Consider the following 27,204-nt stretch of genomic DNA (forward strand, 5'->3'; position numbering starts at 1 on the left):
GTTCCTGGGTCTTCATTATTTTCCTTTTTAAAAGATGGGAAGGGGGTATGTTTCACCTCTTCCAGTCAGTGGGAGCTTTACCAGATTGCCACATCTGATCTGAGAAAGGAGAAAGTGGGACAGAGGAAGACTGAGACAAAGAAATAATGCATGTAAAGGAATGAAAGTTGTCAAGATTTGCTGGCTGCATTAATTAGAAACATAGTGTGCATTTAATGTAAAGGAAGAAAAGTGGAGAGGCTGGGATAGCTGAAGCCTGAGACATAGGTGAGGATGAAGATATTGCCCATGAGTGCAACTATAGATATGTTTCGAGTAAGGGCCTATTTCCACACAGCAGCAGAGAAACTCAAGCCTCATTTGTTTAAGGTGCTAGGAAGAGTCTTCACTGCCTTGCTGGAGACTGAATTTTCCCTGTCTTCTGAGTTCTAAGAGCACAGATCTAGGCTCTGCCTGTGGTTTTCAGTGTGGGTTATTGCAGTGCCATTTTATGTTAATTATCGTAAATGTCATCAGATATTATTTGGCAGTCTCTGTGATCTGCTCTGTTTGAAGTGGTTTTACTCAACTTAGTCCTTGCTGACAGAAGATTCCATGTTAATTACTAATTCAACAAGAAGAGCAAGAACTGTAAAGCTGGCTTTTAACTTTTGACCAAGTGTAGACAGAAATAAAATTTGCTCCAGGAACTGAGTTTCCAATGATGACGTGAATGTCAGAGTGCTGGAACCCCATCTGGTACAAACTTAAGCTGGCCTGGTTTTGTTGACTTCTCATGAAGGTACCATGACTTTCTCCATGTGAGAATTCTCCCTGCTGTCTCTTTCTATGTCAGCTGAGAATCCTAAAAATTCAGATAGCTCGATAGTCTGCAAATAAATTAGTAAATCTCTGAAGTTGGAAATGGTTCTGGGAAAGGATCATGATTCTCTGTGCACTGACAGATCTGTTGCAGGCACAAAGTAGTCACCCCAACAATGGTTTTGTCTGGCAATTTGGCAAGAAGGTAAAATTAAGGCTGGATTACAGTATGCAACAGCCTTGTTCAATGTATAAGGCATTAAAACCAATTTAATTATTTCAGAGATTGCAGTGTCTGTCACGCTTGTCAGTGAATTTCCTGCCTTTTGATGACCTGTCTTAGAACCTAGTTACAGTGGTGGAAAAAGAAATTCAGAAGTTCTATTTGCATATTCTGTAACAAATACTTTAATTTTGCATATGGAGGTATATGAAAGAGAAAATGAAAGTATCCATAGCATAATTTTTTTGTGCAGGCAGATGCAAAACTTCTCCATCTACTTAGCACTGATGCACTAGCTGATGCACTTTGATGTTCCTCCTGCTGTTCCACTTCTTCACTCTAACAGAGTTAATCCACTCTACCTGGAACATGATTGACAGGTCTGCCTCAGATTTGATTGCCTGAATGTTTGCAATTGCAGACTCTGTAATCTGAGCTTTTGTGTTCACTGTGCCTTGAAGGCCGGCTTGCAGTGGTCATTTCCTAGCTTACGGATCCCACCACATGGCAAGTCCCCTAGAAGAATGGCATAATGCAGCAGGCTGGCTATGAAGATATCATTTATAACCTTTGTGGCAGCAAAGTGGCACAATATGCTTATAAAGCCTCTTCCTGGTTGTTCTGTGGTTGGGTGTTGCTTATTCCTAGAAACACCCACGCACCTGAAAGTCCTGATGAGAATAAATTTCCTTTCACACAACTCCTACTGGAGGGTAGGTAAGGCTGAGGTGAAGCCCACATTCCCAGAGTCCTTCTCCATTCAGGGAAGCTTACATTACATAATAAGACTGAAACCAGGGGACCTGACAGAGCTGTAGGGAACCATTGATACACATGTGTAGGTAAATAAAATATTACTCATGTTTCAAAGTACTGCTGGGGTTGAGTGTAGGTGATAAAAGTACTAAAGGCCTCCCTGAAGCCTAGTCTGAAATTCCACTTCCCATCACTTCTGGGAGTCCTGTCCTAACAGCTTCTGCAGGCTACATCCCTGCTGTGCAGATGCTGACAGAGCAGAGCTCCCTGGGCTGGCTCTGAGCTGGCTTCAGACACAGAAGCTGTGCAGTGAAGTCAGCACAGCACTGAAACCTGTGCGTGCAACTCTGTGCTACCTGGTGGGGATGAAAGAGTCCACCCAGTGCAATGGGTGCAAAGCCTGTCAGCTTTCTTGGAGCCAGTTCTGGGTCACTGACACACAGCAAAGGCTCACAGCTTCTGCTGGGGTGAAATGTTGTGGCTCTCTTGAAATCAGCATTAAGATATTCACCCGCCCAGGCTCCAGAGCAGGTCACAATGCCTAGGACCTTTATTTTGTGACACACTGTGGTTATGTTCTAGCCTACATTCCAGCAAGGCTCCTCTTGAGCACAGCTCCAGATTGTGCAAGGAAGACTGGGCTTACTTGCAAAAGCGCTCTGAGAGCAGATGACTGAAAAGTGAGGAGGAAGTGGCTCAGAGGACCGGATGAACAGACACATGTTTCATGAGAGGAAAGGGGCAGGAATGTCCAGATGAAGCCTAACTCCCCTCACTTCTGGATGCCCAAAGCGCTGGTGTCTGCCCCTCTTTGGTCAGGAGGCTGCAAAGAAATGAGGAATTTTTAAGGCTCTACTTGAACAACAGGAAGACATTTCACTTCTCTGATTCCTTAGATATTTGACTTGAGAGATGAACAGGGTATCTTCACTTGACAACAAAGAGTGAGGCTATTTTCTTCCAATGGAGATGCTCCCTAGCAATCTCCCACAATAGGCAAGCTAAGGATATGAAGCAGGAAGTTTTGCCTTTGAAAACCCTTTGCAGCACTCCAGTGATATGGCCTGGAAGTCTGCTAGCTCAGCAAGTTTGGGACTAACCTTGGCACTGCTCTCAATGTTGTGCTGTGTCTCTTATCCCCACTGTGGTTGCACAGAATACTAAGGCTGTATGTGATCTATCCTCCATTATTTCAAGTACTCAGACTAAGAAAACATGAGAAATCTGTGGGGAATTTTTTTTCTGACATAAGTCAATGGAAGTTAGTCCAAAGAAACTGCTGGGTGGAGATGTTTGCAGGGTGTAGAGGTATTACTTTCATTTTCTGCAACAGATGCCACACATGTAAACAGAAGCAGGAGATTAATTCTTCTGCCTGATTTTGCAGGTTTGGACAATTATTTTTGTCTTATTTTGCAGTAAGGGTGAGAAGAGATGATTCTAGTAGAATGGACATTTCTATTTCTATTGAAGAAATTAAAGTCCAGCATCAAATCATTCAAAGGTGCAAGACACTTTCTTCAGGAGTTAGGCATTGGTTTAAATTACAGTACATAAAGCTTAGTATCTCTTTCAGTACTGTGCCTGCATTGTTCTAATTTCTCATGTTTACCATAATTCATTATTTATATTTTATGCAGGCATGCTTTATTTCTTATTTCAACAATATCTGGTGATAAGGATGTACACAGCTCATTTATGTGCTAATGTAAAATTACTTCCTTTTCCTGCCTTGAATTGGTATGAGATGAGTTGAGACTAGTCCATCACAGCTGTGTTAGGCATAAAATAGTTCAGTTAAAGCTGGTTTAATTAAGATGTGCAAATCCAAAAGAATCTCTGGTATAACTCCAGAAAGGTCAGTTTATTCATCAAGTATTGATTTTTCCTGATAGTCTTAATTATTTTAATGTGCAGAATGGAACTTCTTGATTTCATGGAGTTGTTCTTGATACTTTCTGAGGAAGGTAGACTTGATCTGGGGGGTTCAGGATAGTCCAGAGGTAAAGATCTCTCTTCCAGACCTCTCTTCATTTTCTACCAGCTCATTCTGTCACCTTTAGTTTTTATAAGTGAACTGTAAACATTGCTTTTGTCTCAGAGAAGCTCCAGTCCCAAGACTACATGTATTCCATGCCCCACAATGCCTGTGCTATGATGGGGATGCATAAATTGGAAATTGAGAACCCATGGGCTTCTCCCATGTAAGCAGACTTGCTAACCCAGCAGTTCTTTTTTTCTGACACTAACGTATAACAAGAAATCAGCCCTGCTTGCTACAGCAGAACAAACAAGGCTTATCTGGCACAGACTGGTGGTGTATGTCATTTCTATGATCTCGAAAATAGAGCCTGGATATCCCTGAAACTTGAAAAATAATTTTTCAGCTTGCTGTCCACTATTCATATCTTTGCCAAAGAAATGCATTGGCTTGGGTGGTTTTGCTCTGTAACAACAATGGCTAAAACATGAGATCTCAGAACCATATGGCTCCATCTGGGGCAGAACTCCAAAAATCACTTAATTTGGGAACTTGGCAATACTGACAACACTTCGGGTGAAGGAACATGATGGTACAGCACTAGTAGTGACAATAAATTTGGGGTTTTATGTTTTAATCAGATCTGAATTTTTAAACTAGATGCTGGTGAATACGAGTGATGACATTTGACATTTTCAAACCCTAGCACTTGACAAGCTTGTCTGAATAGCAAGAAGAAAAAGCCAGTGAGTCAGAAGCTCACTGTAGTTTGGGGATGTGCTTCCTCATGCTGCTCTATTCTTTCTTTAGAAACTGCTGTAGCTACTCTTTGAGATAAAAAAAAAATGCTGAAAGTAGAATGAAACAGCACTAAAATCCAGGAAATGCTGCAACATGAATTTTGATGAGACAAAAGTGTGGCACTGAACAGAGCATTTTAAGCTTCCCACTTTGGGCTGCATTTCTGAACCCTGTGCCCTTTGATTATAACGGGAACTTACAAACTGAGCCCTGCAAAATGAACTGTTTACCCTGATAAACTATAAATACCAACAATAGCTTACTAATGGGTTTTGCATGGCTTTCAGTGAGTAGGCAGCAAAAGCATGGCAGCTTTGTTTTCTCCCCAGATCACCTTTTCAATACATTATTGTGATCCAAATAACATCTGAACAGAGAATTAAATCTTCTGTGATTAAATATTCTGCTTGCTTTCAGGGTAGGTTGGGATACATACATTTACTTCATTACCTAGACCAGCTCAAGCTTCACAACTCTTCCCTGCCAAGACTTGGTACAGTAATACCATCTAGAAGACAGAATGACTGTGACTATATGACAAGGCATATATAGTTAATGCTTTGAAACCAAAGAGATTTTTTGGCACATATTAGTATTTGATTTCTGTGAGAATTAAAGATCTAAACTTAAGTCCAGAAGGATCAGAACAAACAGAACAAAAGTCTCTGGAGAACACTTGCAAGATGGAGTTCGGCCCAGGCTCTGTTCCCTACAGATGCATTAAATCTTTCCACAGGTACTGTCTTGAGTAAAAAAAATATCTGAGAACTCAAATCATGCAACTGTCTTAAAAATGCCTGGTCCAGGCAGCTGAAATAACTAATATTTGTGGCATTGGACTTTTAACCTAATGAAGTTGACCACCCATACAATCTGTGAGAGGAATCTGTAAATTTACCAGCTGCCTTTTCTCCTGGCTTGATATATCTGCTGATGTGTTATGAGTTCCTGTTTCACCAGAAATACTGAAAGACCAGAAATTACTTTAAAAGTAACGTCTCATCTCTGTTGCGGAGTTCTTCCATTGTATCTACTTACATCCCACCCTACTTTTCAGCTATTGTAGCAGCAGGATCTGAGAGATAGTTCTTTTGCTTCTTCTAGAGGAGAAAACCGACCTTTTTCCTGTGTTCTAGCCCCTGGGTTTTGCTGGAATCCACTGAGATACAAAATGTCTCTTTCACAGCTGTTTCAAAACATGCTGTCTGATAATCCTTATTTTCCTCATTGTTCGGTGCATAAGACCAGGCAGTTGGGATAACACACATTTGACTTGTGGGTGATTTTAGCAGATTAAAAAACCCACTCCAGTTACCCTTTCATCACCACCTTGTGGTCATTCCAAATGATGCTGTCCTATTTCAAATATACACTGAAATGAAATTGGAATGAAATACTTTATCCAGCCCAGAGCCCAAAATTTTATTTGTTCAAAGGAGTAGAATTTGGCTAAGGTGGTGTGGTAGTAAAATATTTCTTAAAATATTTTTGAAAAAGTAGGCACTTTTTGTGAAACTTCAGGAGAAAGAATGTACCACCATATGATTTTTACCTAATGTAATTGATTGAATAGGTATGGCATAATAATTGATCATCATTATATGCAGGTTTGTCTTAAAGTATTTAAATTGAAATCTTTAATTAGATTTTTTTAAATCCATACTGACAATCACCTCCATTTAGACTCCTGTGAGGATTCATCTTTTTAAAGTTTATTCTTCTGTACATTTGAGAATAAGAAAAGTGACAAAATATAATTTAATGAGAATTCTTTTCATATTAAGTCTAAAGACTTAAGAATTTAAGGATTGTAACCATTCATGCTTCAACCACATGGCATAATATCTGAAACAAGCAGAATTGAATAAGAGGAACATTGCCTCTGATGTACTTCATAGCTGTAATTTAAATCATTGCTTTTAAATAAAACATTGAATTTGTAGTTGCCTCTCAGTTCAGTGTACATAAATGGGCCAGAACACAGGCACAGTTTTTATTGTGATAAGGTACATATAGGAAGGAGTTTGATAATTCAATATTTTTCCTGGTGTAATGGGCTGAGACTCACTGGTTTAAAGGGTTGTTTGTGCTTGCCCTGTCTCTTAACATGTTGTGTTTAGATAACATTATCAGGCAACACATGAAATGAATCAACTTTATTTGATTCAATGTAAGATAAACTCCTGATGTAAAGATATTAAGCAAATCACTTAATAGGGAAAAGTTCATATGCAAGAATTGAAATACCAGATGCAGTAAAAATAAGCAAGGGCCAACAAGCCTGCTGTTGAAAGACAGCAGTAAGAGAAGATTAGGCAGGCACTAGCATTTTTGCATTGTTACACCAGGTGCATTGTGAGCATTTGCAATCTTATCCTGAGGATTTAACACCAGACAGTTCCAAATCTCTGAGATCATCCCAGCCAGATCTTTTGCACTGTTTGTCAGGCTAGAGCGTGTCAATTTTTAAATCCTTTTGCACAGAGATAAGTAGGGTTCACTTCAGGCTGATTATTATCCAAAGAATTATCCAACTGAAGTAAAATCCAAATTTGATTGTGAATAAAAATCTGGGTGCTGACAAAGTCTATATGAAGCCCTAGAATTATGTGCACTTTAAATGCTGCCCTCTGGACCATGGATGTCCTGCTCAGTGGTAGCTATGAGTGACACACAGCCCGTTTTATGATCCTACAAATAACAATTTGTACTTAAAAAAAAAAAAACTAACTCAAATTTGTTATTTGCTCCCTTTTACAGCAGATATTCCTGTAGCTGAAATTCTGTAAACAGGAGATAAATCTGACTCCAGTAATGTTACTGCGTTTGCAATCTCATTACTGAGAGAAATCCAGATGAAGGCAGATATATGGGTGTCTGCAGACCTTGACAGATACCTCATAGCTTATGGCTGTTTTGCCAAGCTGGGCACTATAAAAAACCAGCTAAAATGGTAGCTAAAATCTTCACTGATAATGCAATAAATGGTGGTGGTTGCATTTTTATGTCATTAGTTCTTCAGCAATTCTTTTTAATTCTAAAGAAAAAAAAATCTTCTTAATTCTAAAAAAAAAAAAAAATCTAAATCACTGATGACATCAGGACAAAAGTTTCCATTGGCTCTTACAATTATGTATCTGAATGAGATTTCAAGGCTTCCATGCATTGGAGCTGTGGGCAGTACTCACTGAGGAGTGGTGACACCATCTCCTTTTAAGTATCATATTCAGAAAATCTTGTCATCTTTTCAGCACTGAACGGAAAAGGCATTACACAGGGATGCAGTCCTTAGAACTACATTTTAAGCACTTACAGAAAAAATGTGTGTATACTCCATGTCCTCAGTGATATTTATTTGGTATTTAGTTTTCAGAAGTTTAATATTTAGTTAATAAGATATGTTGTAAGTTTTTAAAGTTTGATACTGAGTTCTCATAGGTTTTTACTCCTCCCTAAAGTCTGTTGTCCTAATGCCAGATGAGGACAGTTAAATTCCAGAGGACTTAGATCTCTAGTCAGCTTTTTCTGTCATATCATCCAATTATCCTGGAACATGTTTATATATGGAACAGCAAGAATAGTCTAACTTGTCCATTGCACTTGTGCTCCTCTCACCCAAGGCACAAGCAGCTTTTGCACTTCATATTCAGGCCTGATCTTGTCTCTGTTTCACATGGATCTTCCATACAGCCTGGCTTGTGCCAGACTCCTGTTGTGCAGTACATCTTCAGCAACCAGAATCATGGATCTCTCTTCACTTCTGTGCCATGACACCCCATTGTTCTGATGGATTATTAGGTCCTTAAAGCTGGGCAGCTTCCACCCCGTGTCATTTTGCAGAGCTGGGCTTCCTGTACCTTCTTTGCCTTGCCTCTGTTATGGGGCAGATTTGTGGCTGATAAACCCCATGGCAAAGCTCAAATGGGGTAGGAGTTTCTTCTTGTCTGTGTTTCATATCAGAGAGCTAGTGGAAAAAACATATTCTTTCTTTAGCACTGAAAATGTGAACATTACACAGCTTCTCCCCAGCTCTTCTACAAAATGGTAACAATACATGGTTTCTTATGTTTGTGGTGTTGATGTTTTTGCAGTGAAGTGGTGCTCAGGCATTAGCAAGAGTGGAGCTCTCAGCCAAAGTCCTGAAAACTGAAGGCCTCCCAGGTACTTCAAGAGAACATAAGGAAAGGAGCAGAGGCCATGGACACCTCAAGCTTGGGAACTGGTACCAATCCTCTTCCATATGCCCATTCTAGTGCATACTGTCTGTCTCTGGAAAGTTCAGCGTCATCAGAAGCAAAACCACATAGGCTGGGGGAGCTTGGAGCACTTGTCAGGCCTATTTGTCCATTGGATACTTGCCTACGTGAGAAGCTGTGCTAGAAAGAGCCCTCTATTATTGTAATTTGCTCCTGCCTCTTCTGGCAATTACTGGCAAGCCTGACAGGATATGCTAGGTTTCTGTCCTTTGCTCCCCATCTCTAAAATACTAAAACTATCACCTGACTTACCTCAGTGATAGAGAGTTACTTGCTTAGATACATGATCAGCACTCCCATTTATAACAACCAAGCACCTTTCTGCTGCAGCAAGACCACTTTCACTGCAGACTTGATCTTCTAAAAAATATATTCAGGGCAGTGTAGCTTTCTGCTACAGGATTCTTTGTGGCTTTCAGTCACGCAGTTGCATTACCACAAAGAACTAATAGCAACCCCAATCTAGTAATGTGAAGTGCTTACTGTGCTGCTTCTCAGTGCAAAAGGAAAATGTTCTCTTTGCTCTCATGGCTGATTTACACACCACGCTGTCCTTTTTTTCAAGAAAATTTCAAAAAAAAACCTTTTTTAAAAACGGAGAAAAAATTGCTTAGAAACTCTAGTGCCCACACAGGCACACATATGCATAGCCTGCATGCCTAGGTGGTGCCTCTTCGCATGTTTATAATTTCTCAAATACTTATTAATACAAGGATTGGTCTCTGCAGATGCTTCTTTTAGTAACAGTCAACCTGCTAGTTGTATGAGGTACAAATCTTACTTTTACCTTTGTTCTTCAGATGTACTGCTGACGACAGAGTGGCTGTGAGATAAAAAGCATAAGAAATGTCCAGGGCACAGGGAATCTCAAAACCTCCAAAATCAGACCATAGCAGGTTTGTCTCTGTCTCTTGCTGTATCTAGTCATTGATATGGTCATTCTTCTGGTCCTAAGAAAAGAGCTTGGTATGTCAAGGAAGGCTTAAAAAAAAAAAAAAAAAAAAGACACACAACCCAAACAAACAAAACACATCAACAAAAAAAAATAAAAAAAAAAACCCAAAACCAACCAACCAACCAAAAAACCAAAAAAACAAAACAAAGAGGTTTTTTATCCAATGCAGTCATCTTATGGCTTCTGTGAAAATTCCCAACACTGGTTGCAACTTCATGTGGCTCAGTGATACAGGACAAAATAAAATGGAAATAAACCTATCCACAGCATCTACTTGTTTCCAAAGAACAATTTTATTTGTCTATGTCCCAGAAGCTAAAACAACCATAGAATTTCTCTGTAGAAAAAGCATCCTTGCAATGTCTCCCTTCTGGATGTGCACACTCACTGGCAGATTTGAGGCCTCCCAGAGAGTGAGTGAGATACAAAATACTTAATGAAATGAAGGTTTTCCACATGGACTTTGGGCACATGTATTTCCAGTAATGAAACTGTGCAGTGCTCCTTCTCATCAATGGCTAGAAGGGGCCAGCTAGAAGTAGTTGCCACTGGTCATGGTGTTGACATAGCTAGAGGCAAAAAGCAGAAAGAAAGGGTGGTTCATGACTTCAACCATTGGCTCTGCTGGTTTTTACCCATTTTTTGAGAAAAGTGTCTCTATGTGGAAAACCTCTGTAAAGTGGAACCCAAGGATCTCAGTGCCACAGGCTCTCAGGACAGCTACTGACCCACACAGGGCAGGTAAATTTAGGCTTTGTTTTTTACAGCTCTTCACCCTTGTCATCCTTCTGGCACACAGACTTTCAGGCTTATGTGGTCTGCAAGGAACAGACTGTATAAGCAAGTTCCTAAAAAAACCTCATTCTGCATGAGGCATATGGACTAAATGGTGTGACAAGAGTGACACTTGTTTGTCACTCTTCCTCAGTTTCCTTGCTGCTTTTCAAGAGTATTTGGGATTTGGTTTGATGGTCATGGTTATAGGTTTCTTCTTGATATGGTCCTATGGGACTATTCTTGATATGGTCCTATGGGACTTTTCCTTTAAACCCTAGAGGCTCATGACAAATCTAGCAATCCTAAATCACCCTGACTTGGGAAATGCAGTGGGTCTTGTTCTCTGTCCTGTTACTCACCTAGGGCTGTGTCACTCTTGCTCCATTTCCCTTTTCTGAAATTGCAGGCCTAGCCCTTTGTTTTTATTTTGCTCCAACTTAAAGGCTTAGAATTGGCTTGAATTTCAGTTTATCAGAACAAACAACATATTTAACAGATATCTTCCTGTCTTTAGTAATCTTTCTGTTTCAAAATTTTATAATTGCTTTTGCCAAGACTCCTAGGATCTGGGTCTACACTCACATATCTGGATATAAAATCTTATAGCAGTGCTGGACTATACCTGTGTTTTCATTCTCTGAATGTTCCTTTGGGAAGAAAAGAAAATACATGACTGTCTTCTTTGGGAAGAAAGAGCCAGTGAATACTGCACTGCATATATGAATTGTACACTTATGAACTCTTTGTCCCCTGATTAATTCTGGCCAGGCCTTTATGGGGACACAGCACAAACAGAAAAGCAAACACTACAAAACATTTGCCACCAAATCTCAGATATGCGACTGCTTTAGGTTTTGAAATGAAAGATGATCCACACTTTCCAGTCTGAGTAAAATGCTATCGAATTATTAATCTAAATGAAAAACTAAACAAAAAAAAATCAGACCAAGGCTGATATTTACCACAGATAATTCCAGCCCAAACTCATAACATTTGATAATATTATAATCTAAGGAAAACAGACTTTTATAATGGGAACTGTTGTGGTCACAGATTTTCTCCCTGGCAAATAAGCATGTGTGGCAGGGGAAGACTTGAAACTTACTGATCTCTGTTTTGGTAATGGAAAGTTAGAAGCAATGGCTTGTTTTCTCACAAGAAGCTCCACCTACTCTTTGTTCACTTTGCAGCTTTAGTGTGAACATACTACATACTACATCAAGAAGATGATAGGGAAAAATAGCAAAGAAAGTTATATGTTAAATGCACATTATTAAAGATTTGAAAATTAGGCAGTTAGAAGCAGTAAGAAAAGGCCCAAACATTGCATAGCATATATGCATTATTTTACAGTCAGTAATTAGTCAGAATGTGGCAGTGTACACAACCACAGGGAAAGACAATGCAAAAAGAATTAACAAGGGACTTAGTTATTTTGACTATCTGTGGCTGGGCCTTCACTGGAATGACCTGCAGCTGAGGCAAACAGTGTCTGTAGGAGAAAAGAAACTGCAGGGCAAACAGCTTTATTAGAAGATCTGGTGATAGCCTTTCACTTGCTTGACACAGATACCATGCTAGAACTTGGAGTAATGTCTTCTCCTGGTCTGAGGTGTGCTCTCTTTCCTCCCCCAAGAGAGTTCAAGAATGGATTATCTTCAAATGGGCAAAGCTCCAAAGTCTGTCTGTGGTCCTGTGGTGTCCAGGGTGAGATGCTGAGCCTCGCTGAATTCAAGAGAAGTGAAATCTGTGGCTGGGTTTGTAGAAAGGAGCTGCTAAAAGAGATGCTACTGCTTTCTTTTCTCTCATGCTCTGGCTGGATACCCCCATCTGCAGTGATGATGTTACTGCTTCAATCCCAGCCTGGCAGGCCCTAGCAGGGAAGGACCAGAGCAACTTCTCTGTGGCACTTGGAAATTTTGACCCAGTGATGGCTCCTGGCTGTACCAAGTTGCTTGGGCTCAAAGTTGAATGAAATGTTCAGTACAAGTACAATTGTTAATGATGTGTGTCCTGAGAGTGTGTGCGAAGCTCAACTGATTCAAATGAGTTGAGTGCCTTCCATTGTGCTACATTTGTTTTCCTGTGGAAACTCACTCACCAGGGCTACTATGATATGTTTCTTTTATCTCTGCAAATAAGGGTGAGGTAAAGGCTATGTTTGAAGAAGAAACAAAGGCAAAGATCCAATTAAAATAAATTCCAAGATTCTAGATTTACATGGCGATTTCATTTGTCTCAAGTCTCAGGCTGTAAACATCTTCAGAGCATTATTAGGAATGACTGTACCGTAGAGAGTAATTCACCCAGGACTACATTCACCAGCATAATGCCAAGTGCTACATGAGTACAGTCTTATGCTGCTGCATCATGATGCTGCTGCATCATGACATATAGAACAATTAAGCAACTGGGTGAATGTGGGGGAGAAGTTATCTTCTTTTAACCTCCAACCTGTTCTGTGCTTCAAATGTGGACTGAAAATGCTATTTCTCTTACATTTGCATGAGAATACATTTATTGATATGCCTCCAGATATTTTTTTTAATCTGGTTATTCATATCTTGGTGCATGAGACTACATAAACTTGCCAATGTTTTTTCTCATGTGTTTGTTACATGTAAAACCAAGGTAACAGTTCTAAAATATGTTATCTATTCTTTAATCTCTATCTTATGTGTCAGGCAAATAACAACACTTATCTTTAAGGACAGTCAGAGAGTTTAAACTGAGCCGAAACAGCACTTGATTCATTGTGGGGATTTTTTTGTGTGCATTTTCTTATGCTGTTTAAATTGAGAGAGTTTAAACTGAGCCAAAACAGCACTTGATTCATTGTGGGGATTTTTTGGTGTGCATTTTCTTATTGTTGGCAGACTTCAGGGAAAACTCAAAGGTCTTTCTAAATGTTGAATCTTAATATTTAATTCTAAGGCATTTTTAGTTGAAGCAAATTGAGGCATTCAGAAATTCAACATCCATCATAAGGGTATTTCCAGCTCTGCAGTTGCACATCAATGTCACTGTGCACTTATCTCGCCCTTACTTTTCCAGCTTGTCCATAGCAAGGTTGTAGAAGATCATGCCAAAAGTCTTTAGGTCAAGGTAGACAACATTGCCTGCTCTCCCCGCTGCACAGAGCAGGTCCAGTCACTACCTTGGTTACACAGTCACTGCTGACGCCCATGCTATCACTAGTGAGAATGCTTCGGTGACAGCATGAAACACCAAAAAACCCTCATGGAAGTAAACTCAGTTAATTTTCTGGACTGCACAATTTCTCTCACTTACAATGTGCTCCTTGTCTTCCCCAGAAAATGCTTTTGTTTTTCTGGATGATACCCAAATCTGGTATGTCTTGTTGAAGGCATGTGACTTGGTCTGTGTCTCACTGGGCAACTGGGCAGAGGCCCCAAGCAGCCACTTGGATCTGCAGCTTGCTCCAGAACAACCTCCTGTCCTCAACTTTACATGTCAGTAAAAAGCACAGTTTGATGATTGCTCTGAGTAGTTTCAGTTATGAGATTTTCATAATAAGAATCTTTGCCTACCTATTTTTTTTTTTAAGAAAATCTCATTATGAGTGCCCGAACACAGAGAAATCATCAGTTTATATGAGGCCAAAAAGTCACATAAGAGCAACTGGCATGCATGGATATGTAGCTGGAAACCTCTAGATTTGGGGCTTCTTATTTTCCTAACAAAAGATAAACATTTTCCTAAGCTGCTACCTGCCACTTGTTGCCCCAAAAACAAACCCCTATGACATTCACTCCTTTTTCCCCCATTTCTTCCAAGAGCGGATGAAGAAAGGTCATTGTGATACTTTCTCTGCTGTGAGTTTGCAGTGTGACCTTGTGACAAGGAAATCTGAAGTCAACCCCCTGACTGGCCCTGTCCTTCCAGAAGACTTCCAATTCTTGGAGAACACAGGCCAATATCATTATATTGTAGCTCCTGTAGTGAATATTCTTCCTTTGTTTTTTCATCGAGCTGCTGATTAGCAGCCTGCTCCTGATGTAAATGTCCAACAGCAATGGGGACAACAATGCTAAGAAGCAGTTGGTGTGCATTTCCCTGACCTCCAACTCTGACAGCTCCTTACTCCCAAACAGGTCAATCCACTGGGCCATGGATGAAATAGCAAGGGGCATCACTCTTGCCAACAACACTAAATTTGTCAGAATCATTTGCCTTTAGTTGGTATTAGGGGGTTTTGGCTACTTTTTGGTTTGGGTTTGGTTTTTTGTTTTATTTTATTTTGTTGGGATTTTTATTTTTTGAGGACGACAAAAGTTTAATACTGGTATATGAAAAAAAATACAAAAAGACAAGTACCACCAAAAAATGCATGCAATTTTTTTCTGCTGTTGTGATTTAACCTTGGCCAACAACAAATCCCCCCAACAGCCATTTGCTCATTAACTACTTCCCCAGGTCTGATTGAGCAGAGAATTGGAAGGGTAAAAATGAGAAAATGTGTGGGACAGTTTAATAGTAAGACAAAGTTGCATGTGTAGAAAAGCAAAACAAGGAATTCATTCACTACCTTCTATTGGCAGGCAGGTGTTCAGCCATCTCCAGGAAAGCACGGATCCATCAGGCATAACAGCAGCTTGGGAAAACAAATGCTATAATGCCAAATGTCTCCCAATGTGTGCTGCATGCTGCTTAACAGTTGAACAGCAGTCATGTCTATAAACTCAATCTAGCACACTCCAACCAACTTTGTCATCATCATGTACTGAACACACCAGCAAGAAGGGCAGTGTTCAGAGAGAAGAAGCAGATTCTCTTGTCTGCTCTGGGAGTTGCCCAAGAGCCTGTGCTGAAACTCTGACTCCAGAATGCTCAGGTTGTTGTATGCTTCCTCCTGCAGAAAGATTTGGGATGGCTTTGAGAGTAAATAGAACAAAGAGTAGGTGTAAGGCTGTTACAGAACCCTGTGGACTCTCATAAGTGAATCTGATGTCTTTTACCTTCATGGAGAAAAGAGAGATCCTGACCTGTTTGAATGGAAACTGTAACAAAAGCTGTGAGATATTTTTTTTCTTCGGGCTGGAGACCTGGCCAATCTGGAGAAAAGCTAAAGAAACACAGTAAGTGGAGCTCACAAAGAACGTGCCCTGAAGACCACAGACACTGGTGGCTGTGGCTGACCTAGATCACATCTTTGTTGGTATCTCTGAAACTGTGACCTGCACTGGAGCCTGTCAAGAAAGGGGAGGGAGATGATCCTCTGTGTGGTTCCTTTGTCTGTAACACACCTCAGTCAGAGCTGTGGCTTTGTGGATGGTCCAGCCCCAGAGCGAGTCTGCGAGCACAGAAGCACAAAGGTTTGCAGGGGCAGGTGCTCAGAGCTGCTCAGCTGCTGCAGAGAGGAGATGGAGCTGAGAACGAATTGCAGGCAGGCAGCTGATGAGAACTGTGGAAACTCAGACACCAGGACAGCTACAAGTACAAGCTAAAGTCCCTGTGGTTTTCTGCTTACTGGCCTCCAGGTAGTTAGGTTACCATAAAGAATTAGCAGTATTTTTTTTTTTTTTAATCTTCTGAATTGTTTATTCTTCTAGCTCTTATCTCTGGGTGCATTCTCATTGTGTGTCAGCTCTGCAGAATGCAGACTGCTGTGACCAAACAGCTCCATGTGTTAACAGATGGACAGAATGGAGCTGGGTCTGTAAATGGGAAAGGAGCAGTTTCATGGTGCGGTGCCAGCAAAATCATTGTCTGCATCCTGCTGGTGTCCTGCAGAAACCTCCTCAGGCAGGGATTTATGCCAGTTTATTGGCTGCACCAGGAAAGAGTGAGAGGCAGCAGGACAGTGGTAGAAAATCTGCACAGGAGAGGGAGTGCAGTGACACAGTGTTTCCTCTGAGGTATAAAGCTGGATAACTACTGCAAAGTTTACTGTGCTAAGACTGAAGAGTAGGATTTTTTGATCAACAATGTTGAGATGAGGAGTTCGGCCCTGATTCCTTCAGTAGACTATTCAGATGTGAAATGAGGCTCACAAAGCGGGAGAGATGGGGTCCAGCCTGGGTAGAAGCTGTGAAGGAACAACAAAGATCTAGGTCATGTTCCAGCTTGGACTTCTCTGGTCTCTGCCCTGTCTTCCTCCTTGCACTTGTCATGCAAACAAACTCAGCCTTAGACAAGTATTCTTCCATGATTCAGAGCCTTAGCAAGGGCAGTGTATCATCAGATGAACAATTGAACTCAAGAGTTCCTTTATGACAGGACCAGTAAGATGTGTTTAAAGAAACTAACATTCAAGACCTGTGTTCTGTGGGCTCAATTATTACACACAATTTTTTTTTTTTTTTTTCTGGAAGATATGCTACTTAAATACTAGGATACAAGGTACCTGAAATGGAATGACCTAATTTTATACAACATGAGTTAATTTCCAATATATGTTAGATTTGACCTTATACAGAAAGGTTGATACTTGCATGCATGGTAACAGCACCTGTAGTTGCACTAGAGAGAGGATGGAAGACAGAGCTGACAAGGTTGGGGAGGATCCAGCTTGCCTGCTGTGCTTCTGCACAATTGCAGTGGCTGCACTGTAGATGTTTGCTTCCTTCTTTTGAGTGCTCTTGTACTGCTGAGTTCTTGCTGCAGGCCACATCACTGACACTTAACTGGACTTTCTTTCATCTTTGCTCAAGCCCAGACACCTCTGCATGTGGAAGCTGCCTCGGTTTGCACCAGTTTGATATTGTACTAGGAACCAAGGCACCAACACGGTAAGTGTGAGGACAAGGCTGTTGTGGGAATGCAGTTTTGGTTTCTAGGAGTGTAAAACCAGAATTCCTCCCTTTTATTTATTAGAGAAACCCAGTATCACAAGGCTTCATGTCTGTGGTCTCACATGAGCATGACCAGATCTGGCCATGCTCCAGCCAGCACCCAAAGGAGAGTATCCAAGAGCCCTGGCACAGGGTGAAGCTAAAGTGTGGCTCAAAGACAGTAGCTCTGCCTCTGTGGTGTTTGCAGAGGAATTCGGGGCAGCGACTGCACCTTGTGCCAGAGGCCAGCTTAGACAGACTAATCAGCCAAGCTGCCAGAATTCCCCAGCAGTTACAACAGCAGCAGACCTGTTCATCTCTCATACAATACTTCCTGCTGTCTATACTGACCCTGCCTTTCCTGGCTTTCTTTACCTAGCACAAAAGAGGCCAAAAGTCTGGCTCTGAGCTCAGATGAGTATTTTGCTGCTTCTTTAATCTTCATAGCCTGGCAATCTTTATTCAGATTCCTCCATCAGGTGGAAAACCCCTAACCATTCCCTTTGTATTTTTTTTCTGAATGATTTATGGGAGCAGGAAAAGCCAGGTATGGACTCCCCTCCCTACTGTCTGCCCCAACTGAGCTGTTTTAGTCTTCAGACAAACCTCCATGAACATGTGCAGGACTGATGGGTTTGGGACAGACTGAGGTGACTGTGCATGCCATGAATTAGCACTAGAAGTCCTTCTAAGCTTCTCTGGACTGGCCAAAGGGGTTCGTGTGTATTGTGTCCCATACATACCTATTAGAGAAGATGTAGATCTCAAAAGCAGCCAGCAAGAAGAGGAGACTCATGAGGCCAGTAAGGCTGATGACACAGAGAAGAAAGCATCCACTTTTCTCTAAGGAGAAACAGATGCTCTTTTAGGTACATCTCACAGACCCTGTTTCCCTTGTGCCTCTGTCAGGATGGCATCTCCTGGACAATGCTCTCTGTGTGCTGTACTTCAGAGGATGACCTACGGCAGCTGGAATACAGTACCAGACACACAACTGGGAAGAAATAACATCCCCCCAAGTCTTTGATGGAGGAATGTCTTTCACTGTATGGCCACTCCTGCCCACAGCACTGCTGAAGGCCTTGCATGTGCATCCCAGCAAATCTCAGCTCTGATTCTCTTCCAGCTCAGTATTTCAGTCAATTACCTATGGCTGCACACAACATCACAGCCACACCTTCAACTTCACCCCCTAAAGCCTTCACCTACCAGCCAGCTTTGGGAGCTGTAAGCTGGCTTTCAGTCTTCCTGTCACAACCCATGTGGAACCAAACAATTAGCAACATGTAATGGGACATGTAATGGATTACAATACATCAATCTTGGTGATCGTACCATTGACACATTTGTGTGTTATGACCTTTTGAATTAATCCCACTTTCCATTCATCCCTGGAGGTGGATAGCAAATCCATTGCATCCATCTCCTTTCCTACAATTTCACAAAGGGCTTTACAGTTCTGACAGCAATTGTGTTTATCCTTCCCCCTCCCAGCAAATTTCTTACTGGAAACTCAGCTGCACATTTCGTGCTGCAATCCTGCCAGTGCCTCTCATGTTTGCTTGGTGCATGAACAGAGGGCTGCACAGGGCTCTGAACACCAAACGCACAAATAGAAGCTCACCTGAGGGACAGCAGGCTATGGACTGGCTCCAGTTCCCAGCTGGGTGGGACACCATGCAGGTGGTCACATTGGTGACATTGGTGCTACACGCTGTGAACTTGCTGAGAACAGTCACTGTCCCGTTGTCGTGGCACTTCTCCTCTGCAGTGGAGCTGCTCTCTGGGAGCCACGAGAGCTGAGCCGGCGGCTTCCCCGCCGCTGCCTCGCACACGGGGCTGCCCTGCTCATCACAGGACAGGCTCAGCCTCGGGGGGGCTGCAGAGCACCAGCAAGGGGACATGCATGCAGTTACTTTGGCACAACTGGGCTGGGCTGCTCTTGTTCTCCACCCAAAATGAACCCAAACTGAACCCAGTGAAAAGAGGAGAATAAGGCTGGAGATCCCATCCCATCCCATCCCATCCCATCCCATCCCATCCCATCCCATCCCATTGCAGCAACGTGGGTCCAAAACACAAGAGAGGAAGAACTGCTCTCTTTTTCCCTTTTGCACAACTCTCCCCCATCCAGCTGAGCCTCATCACAGCCATTCATATCCTCTGTGTGCACATGGGATATTCACACCTGTCATTTCTAACTAGACAGTGGAAAAAGGGAACAGCAGAAGGGAGAAGAGTTATGGGAAATAAGGAGAAAGGAGACACAGAGATACTCCCAATGAAATGCATGAGTTTATCCCAGCAAGGATCACAGAATGGTTTAAGTTGGAAGGGACCTTAAAGATCCTCTAGTTCCAACCACCTTGCCATGCAAAATGACACCTCCCACAAGTCCGGGCTGCTTCAAGTCTCACCCAACCTGGCCTTTAACACTGGGATGTCTACAGCTTCTCTGGACAACCTGTTCCAGTGCCTCACTACCCTCACAACACCGAATAGCTTCCTAATATCTAATCTAATCCTACCCTCATTAGTTTAACTTAAAAAAAGCTGCACTTTTGCACGTTCCTTACCCAGCACGGTCAGGTGGTACATCTTTTGGAAATTCCCTTCTGCTGATGCCATTTCACAGCTGTAATTTCCCTCCTGGGCTATTCCCACTTGTCGTATCTCAAGGGCAGGAGGCAGACCTGCTCTGAATGTCCAGTTTATGTTGTCACTGCAGTTTGTTCTGTGTGTCATGTTTGTATCAATCCTGTATACCAAGGTGCAAGGACCTCCAGCCTTGGGGGTTACTGTCCATGTTAGCAGAGTTATATTTCCTTTGAGAGGGCAGGTGAGAACTGAGCTGTTACCTACAGTCATCACTAACACTGAGGAGTTGTTCCCTGAAGAGAAAAAAAGAGAACGTGTGAGAAGGAGCCCAGGAGTTGTGGTCTGGACTTCACAGGGAAACGTCTGCAGGGCTACAAACAAGTGTGAGGCCATGGCTGTGCTCATCTGCACATTGTCTGTCATCTCTTACTACAGCTGTGGGTTATGGAGCCCGCTATGGATTATCACGGCCAACCCTTGCAATTCAAATTTCCCACTGAGGATCATCTTAGTGGATAAGACTGGATACTGGAGGAAGACTCTACTCCTGTCCATTGTCTTCAGCAGTTCCCCATCCAAAGACTGTGCTTGTGTGAGCAAATCCTCCTGTGGGCTGCTCACAGGACCTAAAATACAGAAATATGACTATTGCCTCTGGCCACATGACAGTGGCTTTTCTCTGTAACTGTTGCTGCCAACAAAATAAACTTTTACTTCTGCATTCATGTGAAATCCAACACTGTGCAAAGGCCTTGTCTACATCTCTCAGGCATTGCACAGGTGCACATACCACTGGTGGTGCTTTGTGTAGGAGGGAAGGATTTTGCCTCATGTCTCAGGGTTTTCTTATATGTGCATTAGTGTTGCCTACATGTACAAAGGCAGCCTCTTTTGCGAGGCACTTGTGAGACTGGGAGAAAAAAAGAGTCTGAGGTGCAGGTTGTAATCCAGTGTGAAGAGTAGCTGAGGGAATGGGACTTTTGTGTCCTCTGGCTTCTGCTGAAGTTAAAAGCAAGCAATCCCTAGATTTCGCAATGTTTGTGAATGAAACTTCGCAATTAGTGGGTTTATAGGAATAATACCCATAGCTGTAGTCCAAACAAACTTCTATTTAGCACTTCACTCATTTCCTCTTTTAGTAGGTGGCCATTAAACTTTGGGACAGTAAACCACTGATCTCTCGGTTCTCTGTGTCACTGGTGGGACACAAGTTGCTCTTTCCTTTGGCTGAGTAATGGTTTTAGTGGCAGTCTGAAAGCTGAGCCTGATGAAAATATCTCTCAGGTTGCGTTTTTGCTCAGCATCTCTGCCCAGTCCAGCAGAAGAATGAAAGCGTGAAAACATTCCCCCCACTTTTGTTCTGGTTTTGTTTCCATCAAAAAGTTCCTTCAGCAATTTGTAAAGATTCCTTCTACCTGGCTTTTCTTTCCCAAAGTAGAGTTGAGTACATATCACTCTATTACCCTTTTCCTCTCCTGCCCTTAACAGAGAGATGGTGCCAAAGTACCACCAGAAGTACCTACAGCTCCTGTGACTGTAGCGATTGTGAGGACAATGGTGCAAATGCTCTTCCTGACAATTTCAAAGTAGCTCTTGCTTTTGTGGGTGAGAAGGATTTCTTGCACTGTCCAGCTTGCTGTGAGCTCCCCAGCATTCCTGCCAGTGATCCTGAAGCCAGAGCCACTGTTCTTCCTCTGCTCCTGAGAGTCACACAGTGCAGTTACAAAGAGACAGTTCTTCTTCCTAGCATGAGGCTTTTTCTGATGAGAGTTGGAGAGCAGAGAGGAAGTGGTATTTGCATTTGCTCTCTTCCAGGTGGCCTTCTGGCCCACTGTCCCCAGTGTTACTGTGAGAAAACAAAGTCTACAGTGGAACTTGCACAAAGCCTGACCAGTGTGATTTTTCATGTTTCGCTTGGATCTTGCTGTTAACAAAATTTTTAACACAAAGCTCTCATTTATATTTGGCAGGATTATTGGCAAAGATCAGTTATGACATCAGGCAGCTCAAGCTAGGGACCTCAAAAGAGGGACCAGGAACAAAGACACCTCTGGGCAATTATACCCTTACAATCTGATTCCTCATCCCTCATATGACAGTCTGGACCCACAGTAATATTAGGGTCTGGGATCTTCTCACTCTTCACTGGCTCTCTGTTCCATTACCAAGTGGTTGCTACATGATCATTTTCACATCCTCCTAGGTCAGTGTTGGTGGGGATTTGTCTCGGTCCCATAGTCCTTGTTGTAATATGGCTGTTACAGTTCATAGCACAGAATCATGGAACCAATTAGGTTGGAAAAGACCTCCAATATCATTGAATCCCACCTGATCACCACCTTGTCAACTACACCATGGCACTGACTGCCATGTCCAGCGGTTTCTTCAACACCTCCAGGGACAGTGACTCCACCTGGACAGTCCAATTCTATGTCTAATCCCCCTTTTTGTGAAGAAATTCTTTGCAATGTCCAACCTGAACCTCCCCTGGCACAGCTTGAGGCTATGTCCTCTTGTCCTGTGGCTTGTTGCCTGGGAGAAGAGGCCAATACCCACCTGGCTACAACCTCCTTTCACACAGTTAAAAGAGAGTGAAAAGGTCACCCCTGAGTGTTTTCTTCTTCAGGCTAAACAACCCCAGGTCCCTCAGCCACTCCTCATAGGACTTACTCTCCAGAGCCTTCACCAGCTCTGCTGCCCTGCTCTGGACACACCCCAGGACCCGATCTATGGGCCGGCCACTCTTGCTATAAGTATTAAAGTAATATTTAAGCTCCTAGTTACCTGCGTAACTATCATTAATATTCAGATTATTATCTCCAAGTAATATTTAAGCTCCTAGTTACCTGTGTAGCTATCATGAATATTCAGATTATTATCTCCAAGTTTCACTACAATCCATCTTTGATTTACACAACATATTTGTATAGTTAAGATAAAGCTCAGTTTGCAGCCTAACAACTCTGTTTATTTCAAGCAAACACCTATTTCAAATAACATAAAGTTTTCAACACTCTCAGTAAGAATTTTATCATCAGGAATTAGGGGAAGGATATTTTTAGTTAACCACTTAAAGGATGCTCACATATTAAGAGCAAAATCTCTTGAAAAAAAATCCTCATTCTGCCCTCCCTTTCCTTCCCCACATATGTAATAGACAAAGACATTTTTTTCAAAAAGGTACTGGCAATCACTTCTCCCCTGCGGGGAGGAGGGTAGCTAGGGATGATGTACATTTATATTACATCTCTTTTCCTCTGATAACAGTACACCTACAGTTAGACCAAGGATGCTTTTTTTTTACTCATGTTTCACAGCAGGTCCAAGATGCAAAGATCACACCTGTGGTGTGAGATATGTCATAGTTTCAACCATACAGTCCGTGGGTAAGGTAGTTCAGAGCTAACTGGCAGAGGCAGCATGAAATAATGGTCCAAGTCATGAAAATCAGAAGATTTTAGGGTTCAGATCATTGGGGTTTAATCAGGAGCAATAGACCCAGGCATCTGGAGAATGTAGTGTCATTTTAGAAACTAAGGCAGGAAAACTCCTGATAAACAGGGAAAATTCCCTGCAGTATGGGATGCAACCTAATCTGGTTATTTCAGGGAAAGGCCTAAGGATTTTGGGTCTGGGGCTTTTACTAAAGATTCTGCCTCATCTCTGATATTCAAAGTGATGGCTGGAAAATCATGTTTGTATTTCTTTAATTAGCCTTTTGGGATTTGAGTTTCTGGATTACAGTCTGTCCACAACACAGCAACTTACTGCATGACTGTGAAGAGTGGAAAGGTTGTGCATGGGTGATTTGGCAGGGGGAGGACTGGCAGGAGATTTTTGGCTTTGGAAGTCCAAACTGTCAGTCCAACACTAAAATTGGAGCCAGACAGCATGGCAGTATTGTGTCAGGAAGACCTCTGCGGTGTCCCAGGCAATGGATCCAAGCAGCTGTGCTGCTGGACTTGGTGATTCTCCAACCACCTCCAGCACAGCCCTGGAGCTGGTTTCAAGTGTCCTTCGCTGTTAGTGTCCATCTCAGCTCAGAAGGCTTCTGTGTTCTGAGACCCTGTTTTAGTTGAATTCATAGCTCACATTCACCATGAACCACTACATGACATCCTGTTTCTTTTATGTTGTTTCTGGCTCTGGATGTACATCACACCTCCAGCAGAGTGACTTAGCCTCCCCCTGCACCCCCCATAACAGACATAACAAATTCTGGGTTTAGCTGCCCTCCTGGACATTTCAGAGCAAGCTGCTAATGGTCAGTAGTGCTTCAGCCCCCAAGAAAGCAGAGTTTTGCAAAGATTGGCTTCATGCTGCTGCTGCTGCTGCTGTGTCTGCTGCTACAAGGGTTTTTGTCAGGACCCATGTTATACCTGTGCTTTCTTCTCCATCTCCTAATCAAGGCAAGCAACAGCACTCACCTTAAAAAGTTCTTTTTTCTTTTTACTTAATAGTCAAAGACCCCAAAAGATTTAACTTTCAGAGATGTTCATTGGGCTTTTTCCTAGTACTGGTGTGGTAAGTTTGGGTCCAGGAGGAAAAAAAAGATCAAATTTAACACAAATGTTGAAAAGAGAATTTCAGTTCTGTAAAACCAGTGGAAAGGACTCTTCAGCTGTGGCTAGCAGTGTTAGCTGCCACATGAATAATAATGACTCCCTCTTTCATTACTTTATTATAGAACCTTTAAAAAAATCTTTTCTGCTATTATGTATAATGAGTATATTAATTTTTTTAACTATTTTTGTTAATATCCAGCCCTTGAGACATCTGTGGCCTTGATTTCCTTCTTGGGACTAGAGACACTTTTCCCTGTCCCCAGTCAAATAGTTTGCATAGAGGAAAATGCAGAGCTTCTCAGCATTTTATACAAATAATTTGGCCTATAAAACTCCATATCCTAGTAACTCTAGTTCCTAAACCACCTTCCAAGTGAAAAGAAAATAAGATGTACCTTAAGGGGAAGCACAGATTCAGACACAGTCAGTAGTGCTGTAAATGTCACAAAAGAAAGAAGGCGGGCTGATGTGTTCACCCTGTCCTTTCCAGCGTGCTTCCTGGTGACAATATTTGGTTCATGTTTCTCTTGGTGGAAATGAAACTCAAGACCTCAGCTGGTTTTGGTTCACAGGATCTGAACCAACTGTCCCAAATGCACCTCACTGCTCTCCCAGAACTCCATCTCCAGCTGGTCTCACAGCTCCTCTTCTCTGACAGATATCTGAAAGGAATGATGTTTTGGCCTGTCTCACAATGCTGGGATAGACAAGATCAGAGCAGACAAGACAAGTGGGGTTGCCACTTTCTTCCAGCTCCGTGCTCTTGACTATTGTTTGGGATTTAGGTCAGTGTCAATGGTTATAGATCCCTCTTTCAAACTCCAGAGGAATGATTGTCAGAGTTTTTAATGTGGACTAAATTGCTTTTGTAGTAATTCCCTAACACTTGAACTACATAACCAGCAACTGAAAAGAGACATCTGCTGCCACAGACATTAGCCATAGGCAATGTCAGTGCGAATGCCTGATGTTTGGCAATAACATGCACAACAAAAAGCAGAGTCTTTCAGGGGAGATAAAAGCAGGCTTAATGTTGGTAATTTACAAGAAAGAAAGAAAGAAAGAAAGAAAAGAAAGAAAAGAAAGAAAAGAAAGAAAAGAAAAGAAAGAAAAGAAAAGAAAGAAAAGAAAGAAAAGAAAGAAAGAAAAGAAAGAAAGAAAAGAAAGAAAGAAAAGAAAGAAAGAAAAGAAAGAAAGAAAAGAAAGAAAGAAAGAAAGAAAGAAAGAAAGAAAGAAAGAAAGAAAGAAAGAAAGAAAGAAAGAAAGAAAGAAAGAAAGAAAGAAAGAAAGAAAGAAAGAAGAAAGAAAGAAAAAGAAAGAAAGAAAGAAAGAAGGAAAGAGGAAAAGAAAGAAAGAGTGTCGTGGTTTGACATGGAAGTGATTTTTTCAGGAAGTTGGGTCAAACCAATCAGTGGTCAAGTTTGGATATTGGCACCTGAAGTGACCACTGAAGATAGGGATACGCCTCTGAGAACACAGGGGGTTAAAAGCAAGAACTCCCAAGAGCTCACTCTCTTTAGTTCTGGTCAAAGTGCTGTGCAGACCTCCCCTGCCCAGCCATGGGGCTGGGTGGGGGAGGGGGAGCCATGAGGCCTGGTCGAGGTGAGCTGAGGGGTAGAAGGACTGGAACCGAGCCAGTTCCTGTGGACAGAAGGGTGGAGAGAAGCGGAGATGTCTTTGTCAGCCCCCCACAGAGGGAAGAGACAGAGAGTCCGGACGGCACCTGTAACTTTGCCGGCGCGGAGGAGAAGGAGCCGGGGGGAAGGCGCCCAGCCTTGACCTTGGGAATCGGCTGCTGGGCAGAGATATCAGCCGTCCAGAGAGTCTGAGCTTTTAACCCTTTCCTGAGAAATGAAGGCTTTGTAAAATAGTACTCCTCCTTGATTTGAAGTAGAAGAGAGACAGTCTGGGATCCAAGATGATAGAAGAAAAAATTCTTGAGTTGGAAGGAGATGATGGAGTGGCTTGTGGCTGGACTTTTCTTGTTAGCCATAGACTAAACCAAATTCTCCTAACAGAAGTTACACTTAGGGGGGTGCGTTGGTGTGCCAAGAGAGCTGTTTCAGTGATTACCAGCAGAAGAGTAGAGAGAACAGAAGAGAGGTGGAGAAGGTGTGGAGAAGCCCTCTATCTTCAAAGAAGAAGAAGAAGAGAAGAAGACCTATGTTCTTAGACCCTCAGCCCCAGGGGAAAATGAGGGAGACTGTAGTCCCAAAATGAGAAACTGAACTGTTGTCTCTTTTGGTCCATGGCAAAGCATCCTTAAAGGAGCCCTATGAGCAGTCTGTCCATGCACGGTGGTGAGAGCACTGTGACATAGAAAAGAGAGTGTCACCATGGACGATTTTCTCCGGGTAGTTGCCATGTGTGACATGGAAACACAAGGGTGGCAATTGTGTTTCCTGGGGAGTCTGTGGCACAGGAGAGACTCCTGTCTCCCTTGAAAGATTGAGTATTTGACTATCTGAAAGGTAGCAACTTGATCAAGATCCCGGGTGGTGTCTCACTGTTGAGTTTGTTTGAAAATTAAGTGGGAGGAGGAGGGGTGTTTTGGTTTTGGAAAGTCTTCATCCAGAATTTAGTGTTTGTAGTTTTTATAGTAGTAGTAGTTTAATAAAGTTCTTTTCTTTGTTACTAAGCTTGGGCCTGCTCTGCTCTGTTCCTGATCACATCTCACAGCAATTATTTAGAAAAGTA

The 27,204-nt window shown here is 42.2% G+C and overlaps 1 protein-coding gene across 3 annotated transcripts; it reads right to left on the bottom strand.

Annotated features, from left to right (window-relative positions):
- Positions 1–16,867: 16,867 nt before the first annotated feature.
- On the bottom strand, positions 16,868–25,442 carry LOC137468871 (cell surface glycoprotein CD200 receptor 1-A-like). 3 transcript variants are annotated; one of them, XM_068181047.1, is made up of 3 exons: positions 19,921–21,152; positions 18,969–19,223; positions 16,868–17,279 (listed from the first exon to the last, which is right to left on the bottom strand). In XM_068181047.1, exons 1-3 carry the CDS (start codon positions 20,363–20,365, stop codon positions 17,194–17,196), a joined length of 786 nt encoding a protein of 261 aa, XP_068037148.1. In that variant the 5' UTR covers positions 20,366–21,152; the 3' UTR covers positions 16,868–17,193. The 3 variants fall into 3 exon arrangements, with proteins under 3 accessions (XP_068037148.1, XP_068037149.1, XP_068037147.1); XM_068181048.1 differs by lacking the exon at positions 16,868–17,279 and adding an exon at positions 24,984–25,442 and having other exon boundaries at positions 18,847–19,223; positions 19,921–20,235; XM_068181046.1 differs by lacking the exon at positions 16,868–17,279 and having other exon boundaries at positions 18,847–19,223.
- Between the last annotated feature and the right edge of the window lie 1,762 nt (positions 25,443–27,204).

This window comes from Anomalospiza imberbis, chromosome 2, assembly GCF_031753505.1.
Source record: "Anomalospiza imberbis isolate Cuckoo-Finch-1a 21T00152 chromosome 2, ASM3175350v1, whole genome shotgun sequence".
In the NCBI taxonomy this organism is placed as follows: domain Eukaryota; kingdom Metazoa; phylum Chordata; class Aves; order Passeriformes; family Viduidae; genus Anomalospiza; species Anomalospiza imberbis.

Bases quoted from the DNA above. Each gene is read 5' to 3' on its own strand.
- LOC137468871 (XM_068181046.1), bottom strand. From the start codon at position 20,365: ATGACAGACAATGTGCAGATGAGCACAGCCATGGCCTCACACTTGTTT. The intron at 19,224-19,920 runs GTAAGGAACGTG...GGTGCTCTGCAG, and splicing joins GTACCACCTGACCGTGCTGG to CCCCCCCGAGGCTGAGCCTG.